Below are 6,856 nucleotides of genomic sequence, written 5' to 3'. Positions count from 1 at the left end.
CTAGCTCGACACGACACGGTAGCAGGTGTAGTAGCAGGGAGAGCAGTGGGGGATGCATGGCACAGTGCTTTGGGAGGGGTGGTGGTGGGGACGATGGGATTCAGATGATTTAGACATGCCTCCGGGTGATGGTACGATCTTCTATGACATCACTCAGACAAGAGGCATCTTGATGGATGCACGGGGGAAGGACATCATGGCCTTCATGCGCTCTGTCATTGCTAACAATTATAGAGATCGCTTTATCCACTACAAAGACCATCCAAAGAGGTTGGCTGATAAGACCATCGCTGTTGTTCGCTCTAGGTATCCTAACCCCCCCAATCGTCAGTTCACAGATAAAAAGGGCCAAGTCAAAGATTTTTACGATACTTGGCAATAAAAGATCTTCGCTTAAGAGGCAGGCACTAGCGAAGCTTGCCAGGCTCGCGGGAGGTCAACCACCAAGGGGCCTGCCCCACACCGCTCACAAGCGTGAGTGGAAGAAAGCAATGAAGTCAGCGAGGGAGGACCCCAGTCTGCAGCACGTGGAGGCACGAAGGATCCAGATAGAGCAATATGGAAGCGTGCATTTTGGAGCAAGGGGTGTTGAATCATGGGAGGCCCAATTTGTAAGTATCGATCTCAAATTATATTGCATATGTAGTTTATTAGGAGGTTGTTTCTTTGTACTAACCCCTCCGCAAATTGTGTCGTCTTGCAGCTTGAGATCGTGGGCAGATACCCTACTCCTGTCGAGACAGCCTACCACCGCCACCATCGCAGAGGAGATACATGGAAGCACTTCTATCATGACGGGTTGATTACTGAGGAGTAGTATTTCTGGGCTACTGGAGCGGCCCCCGAGGTATTTGAAAGTAATTAAATAATGTCAATATTATAAGTAAAGATTTGATTTTTCATACATTGATATATGTTGTCCCTTGTTTACAGGCCCCTACATAAGAAGACGAGGAAGGAGGCGGAGAAGGGAGCGCAGAAGGGAGCGTGGAAGGGAGCGAGGACATGGAGAATTTAGATTAGTCGTAGAAGTAGTGCTAGCTACTCATTTTTGTACTTAAAGCCACTAGCTTGGCTTCGTGCCTCTTGTATATACACTCCTCTTATTTTTTGTACTTGAAGCCACATGACATGGCTTAGCTTCGTGCTATATGTACATACAAGCACTTTTTGAGCTTTCAATTTTCTTGTGCAACGTTCTATCAATTAATGCCTTGTGAACTAAATGTTTTGGAGTTGTAATGTTTTATTTGGAATTGTAATTGTCGGCTATAGACGTGCTTGCAAGAGTGCTAATTAAAATGCGATTGGCTGTAAGAATTGAATTACACAATGTGGAAATGGGATTCCTGTAACTGTAGAGTAACTGTATAGCATACACAACATACACAGCATTCTGTAAATTTAAAAAATATTATGTAGCGCGTCTATCAGCGCGTCTATAAACGTGTCTATATACGTGTTTGTCTGTTCGGGGAGCATCTATTTGCACGTCTATAAAAGCGTCTATAAGACCGTTTATAAATGCGTCTATACATGCGTTTAACGATGCGTCTGTCTGTTTTTTAAATTTTTTAGCAGAGCGTCTATTTATGCGTCTAGATGCGCGTCGATACGCATGTCTGTCTACTATATAGACGCGCCATTAGACGCGGGTCTCTAGACGCACAAATAGACGTGCAAATAGATGCGCCCGTAAGTTTTTTTTTTGGTTCAGTAAACATGTCTGTGTGCGCGTCTGTGGGTGCTTTGTCTTGTTGTGAAGGTTTTCTCAAGCTTCAATTTGGCCTAAAGAGGAGTAACCTAAACGTTTTTTCTTCTATTCATGAAGCCAGGAGGGGTTGTTAGAGGGGCCATCGGTTGTCTTGGTTTATACGCCCTGCAGTTGGCTAGGACAGGGAGCACTCTAGAGTCTTTGTAAGGACCTAATTAGATGCCAGGGATAGTATCTAGCATTTAGGGACAAGATGGGCACATCTAGGCACTAGAAGGGGAAATGAAATGTAGTAGCAAGGTTTAGAATTAGGCCAGCACCATCTAAGCATATGAACATTTATCTTGCACTATTGGTGGAATGCCATGATCCTAACACCGACACATGCCACTGAAAGACTTGTTTATTTCTACATCGGAGCCTTCCTTATTAGGAACATTTAAAAGTGAGATAAATTTTTGCAAGGTTGCAATTTCAAAGTTTATCTCTTTAGCATTATTAATGCTTATTTTGATCCTTATGTGACACAAAATTCTATCGGCTATATCGATGCTTGTATCAATGCATTTGAATTTTGTTAAAAAAAGGATTGATACAAGGCATTAGGAAAGGTCATGTAATATAGTAGTGGTGAATGGTAAAATATAGTAAGTTGTTGCATCATTTGATAATGCAAGTTTTTTAAAAAGAAAATATATGAAACAATTGAAATGTTTTGCAACTAGATTTGCATATACAATGACATCTTTCATAAAATTTATTGATGATTTGAAGGAAAGCACATTCGCATTAGTGGTGCAAATATCTTGAAGGAGTGCAATCAAGAAGCCACAATTAGTTCCCATATGGTAAAGGACAATGTCCATTGACCTCATTTTAAGAAATAGGCAAAGGAGAGAGTTTTCAAATTATAGTTCTTAAACTAAGATAGGAAGTAGAAGGCCAATATCAATGCCAATATTAGACCATCGCAAAATAAAAAGTTCAATGGTTGCTATAAACAAGGACTTCAAAATAGAATCATGTGCGATAAACGGCTTGTGGAAATGTACGGCCTTCATGTGTGGTATTGCTACATGCATCATGGAATGACAATGCTCGATAAGAGAAATTCCAATTTGAAGACTTCATGAGTCCATGGTGAAGTGTCTAACATTGGATTTTAAATGGATGAAGCACCTTTGTGGTGGAGAGTTAAATTTCCCTTTATGTGCACAAATTGATTCTTTTAGTTATTTTAGTTTGACTTCTCATTTTGTTTTCTACATATATGGATGCTTTACTTTGTACAAATATAAGAAAATACATTAGAAACCAAGTATAAGTTGCAAGTTGATTTAAAGTGATAATATAAAAATATAATTTAGAGATCTTCTTTGCAAGCTAGAACTGAATTTGAAAATTGTAATATTTAGCTATGTACAAAGAAAAAGCCTCCCACATTATTGCCAATCCAATTTGTCCACTTGGAGAGACATGGAGCATACGAGCCTCGGAAACTTAGTATGTGTATGTGGATAGGGAATCGATGTTCCAAATCTTTTATTCGTGCAGTTTCATGCATTAGTTCTTTTGGAGAAGTTTTAGTATGTGTATGTAGATAGGTGTTCTATTCTTGTTCCATGCATGCAATCTTTTGGATGAATCAGATGGAAATACTTTTTGGTACTCCTTTCCCGGTCAAGCCTGCCTGAGACGTTGGGAAAAGCAAAGTATAAGGAACTTTAGCCAGTCCACTCCTATTCCAAAGCTGTGGATTGGCATTCCGTTCAAGAATGGCCTTCTCAATCTCCCTTATATTGCCTGCAAATTTGTTATAGGCTTGGACCGCTCTTTGATTTTTAATCCAATTGGCAGGCAGCTCTTGTCCCAGATACTCCTCGTCCGATGCATGGTTAGAGAGGACCTGAACGGTGGTCATGCCCACTATGAATTGGAAAACGGAATTAATACTCTGCAGATAGAAGGTGTCTGGATCTTGAACAAGCTGATTGTACTCTTCAGTCCCTTCTTCTGGAATCAATTTTCTGCCCATTGTGGGTTTATTTGGAACATATCCCGCATATGCATACTGCCCGAAATTTACTGCGGCATGATGGGCGGAAGCCACCCATATTATTGTTGACACGATTTCCACCAATGCCGTGACACTCTTCAACTCGGGCCACCAAGGCTCACCTTTCTTGTCTGCATGCCCTACCTCTATGATTTCTGTCCACCAGCTTTGTAGCTCCGTGTCTTCCTGCACTGCTGCATCGCCTTCGTAAAAAATCGGAACATAGTCACTCACCCATGACTTTATGGCAAACCAAATGTCCAACCCATCCACTGCATATGGGTAATCTGCAATGCTCAGCTTCAGGCCGTACTTAGCGGTTTCATCCTCCACTGCTATGCCTCTGCACGCAAGCAGCAGGTATAAGTAGTACTTTCATGAGACGAAATGGAAAGGCATTGCTATGTGAGAGAAGCCTAAAAACACCCCGCCCTTCCTATCTCTTAATTGTTCTCTAGTCTCTGATCACAGTATACACGAAACAGTGTTGAGAGTCACCTTTTGATCAAGTCTCGAGGAAGACTCTGTTCATCAAATCGCCAAGCCTTGTAGAATGCTGCCGACATCTCCATGGAATATTTATGGGATGGAAATGTTTTCTCAATAATTCCATTCGCAATAGCCAGAGATTGTCGGCCGAGGGAGTTGATGTTCATCGTGTCTTTGAAGTGTGGGACGAGCAGTACATTGATTGGATGAATGTCACTTAGTTGTCTGTGTGTTGCTATGACGTAAGGCTCCACACACGCGTGAGTCCGCAACCTAAGGAAGGCAAATACAGAAGTAAGCAAAAATGGCAACCACAAGTGCATAAGAATTCGGGACTTCGATTTATTACCAGTGGCTAACAAGCTATAGATTGCAGTTTCCCACCTTCAGTCCCTCTATCATTAACGGATTCATCCCGGCTAAAAGTTGTCGTGCAAATTCTTCGTCCGATAACCACGCCTCTTTGTTTTCTGGAAAACAAATCAATGTTTCAAAGCTAAAGATCCACCGATCTTCGAGACATTATTAGTTCAACACCTCAACCCCTAGAATCAATGTCTCCTAAGACGATGCAGAGCTATGAACGCGTTTCCCTACCTTGATAAACCTGCGGCACAGGATATCGGAGCGTGCTGGTACCGAGAAGACTGGGATGAGTCAACTTATTGATGAAATTTTGGGGAACTTTGGCAGAACTGCTGCTAGTACTCAAGTCTAGTCCAGATTGATAAAGCCTGTCTATCTCCTCCAAATTTTTGAAGCTCCCGCGGTTCCGAACGAGGGCTTCCAGTGCCGGAACGATGTCCAGGATGAAGGAGTGAATTGCAGAGCCGAGGACATCTTTGAATTTTGTAGGACTAAACTTCTCATCTCGAGGCACATATATCTCTTTCAAACCCGGTGGGGACTCGCATTCCGGATCTGCAACCAAAACGATGGAATTATCGATCAGTTTCAATACTCGCGTGCAAACCAGGCACTGCGCACAATATATTGGCTTCGATCGACCTACCGGTCTTAGTGGGTTTACGGCCTGTGCGACACCGGCGAGGATAAGGGTGGTCACTAGAACCACCCAGGTTGGGCCTCACATAATCTTCGCCGAGGTCTGGTCTTCCCAGATCGTTGTAAACGTCGTAGTCATATTGACGATCAGCTTCTTTCCTCTCACCCGTACCATTGCCTCGTAATTCATTCAGTTCTGTCAGTCGTAAATTCTGCAGTCCGGGAGGCGTGTCCTTGGGAAGGTATACCTGCATGAGCATGCATTGAGCACAGCAAACTCAGGTGAAGAAAACGAAGCTGCAAAACAATTCAAAGTTCATAGTTCAAAGTTCAAACTTCAAATTTCTCTCTTCGTGTGACGGTGACGGTACACTACGTGAGCATGAAGAGAATCGAGACTCGCTAGCAGCAAGCCTCAACACTCAAGAGTGAGACGATATATTGACAGCTAATTCTCAAGGGGAACATAAATCGTAAGACGGCTTGGCATGAAGGGATTCAAAGTTTCATAATTAGTTATAGCTCCACCTGATTGCTGAAAAAGATTCGGGGCCCGTTGTACGAGCTTGAATTAGACACCCATGATTTGCAGTTAAAAACTATTTGAGTTTTGTCGGGCATATCCAGCGTCAATGATTCCAGGAAGAACTCATTTGGATGATGGTTTTCCAACAGAAAGGCACCCGGAGTGCCGAAATCTTTATGTAGTTGAAACGTTACAGCATACGACGTTCCTTTATCAGCCGCCAGAGAATAATCTGACTTGGTAATCCAACCTTCCAAGTTTGCAGGCTGGCTCATCTTCCCGGCTCCAGTTGCTAACACAATATATGCACCAGTAAGCCATAGTCTTAGCATTTCTCTCGCGCGCATTTCCATACATACCAGTATTCTGCGAACAGCGACAATAATAAAATACCTGGATCTATATCCACGCTCACTAGCTGCAGCGTTGCTTTGTGGCCAAGCACCTCGCTCGCTACATCCGCAACCTCTGCTACTTGGTCGTTAAGATCCAGCAGGTTTTTCCTCTTAAGCACGACATTGCCTTTCAATTGAACCGTTCCGGCATCTTTGTCGGGGAAGAAAGGCTGGAAGATCTTCGTCGCAACATCGGTTAGCTTTGCCTGGGCAGATGCGAGCTTCTGGGAGTGTTGCGGGATCCCTCCAAGCTTGCGCTTGGAAGAATTAAATAGTCCAGCATGCTTGGAGAAGGCATCGACAGGGGAAGACGAGAAGGCGGCGAGGAGCAAGCGCTGGGAAGTTAGAGTATGAGCGCAAGATTGCTGGCGCAGCATGGTGATGATATGGAGTGTCCGGCTGTGGTGGCATCCGGTTGTGATCGAGCATCTACATATAGCCATGCAAATGTTAAATCGTGTTGCACGTGGAGCTTGGAGGGAACCCGTTACCCCATCGGCAATTGCACTCCAATTGCATCATTGTGTATTTTGATTAAAGCCCACCGACGTGAGGTAAAAGAGTGCACCCCCCTCACTTTCTTGGATTCCGGATGAAGTCATTCATTATGCCTGCCCTTACCCATGGAAAAGTCAGAGTGTTTCACGTGCAGCTTGAACGGAAGGGATGGG

General features: G+C 43.4%; 1 protein-coding gene across 1 annotated transcript; it reads right to left on the bottom strand.

Annotated features, from left to right (window-relative positions):
- Positions 1 to 3,244: 3,244 nt before the first annotated feature.
- LOC147884437 (linoleate 9S-lipoxygenase 6-like) lies at positions 3,245 to 6,616 on the bottom strand. Its single transcript, XM_087398196.1, has 7 exons — positions 6,184 to 6,616; positions 5,793 to 6,082; positions 5,272 to 5,512; positions 4,857 to 5,180; positions 4,644 to 4,729; positions 4,269 to 4,507; positions 3,245 to 4,113 (listed from the first exon to the last, which is right to left on the bottom strand). The coding sequence occupies exons 1-7, from the start codon at positions 6,560 to 6,562 to the stop codon at positions 3,360 to 3,362; spliced, it is 2,313 nt and encodes a 770-aa protein (XP_087254322.1). The 5' UTR covers positions 6,563 to 6,616; the 3' UTR covers positions 3,245 to 3,359.
- Between the last annotated feature and the right edge of the window lie 240 nt (positions 6,617 to 6,856).

Source organism: Dipteris shenzhenensis, chromosome 27 (genome assembly GCF_047967505.1).
Source record: "Dipteris shenzhenensis isolate YYH24624 ecotype China chromosome 27, Dip_SZ_1.0, whole genome shotgun sequence".
Taxonomy (NCBI): domain Eukaryota; kingdom Viridiplantae; phylum Streptophyta; class Polypodiopsida; order Gleicheniales; family Dipteridaceae; genus Dipteris; species Dipteris shenzhenensis.
This window is presented reverse-complemented; position numbering and strand designations above follow the sequence as displayed.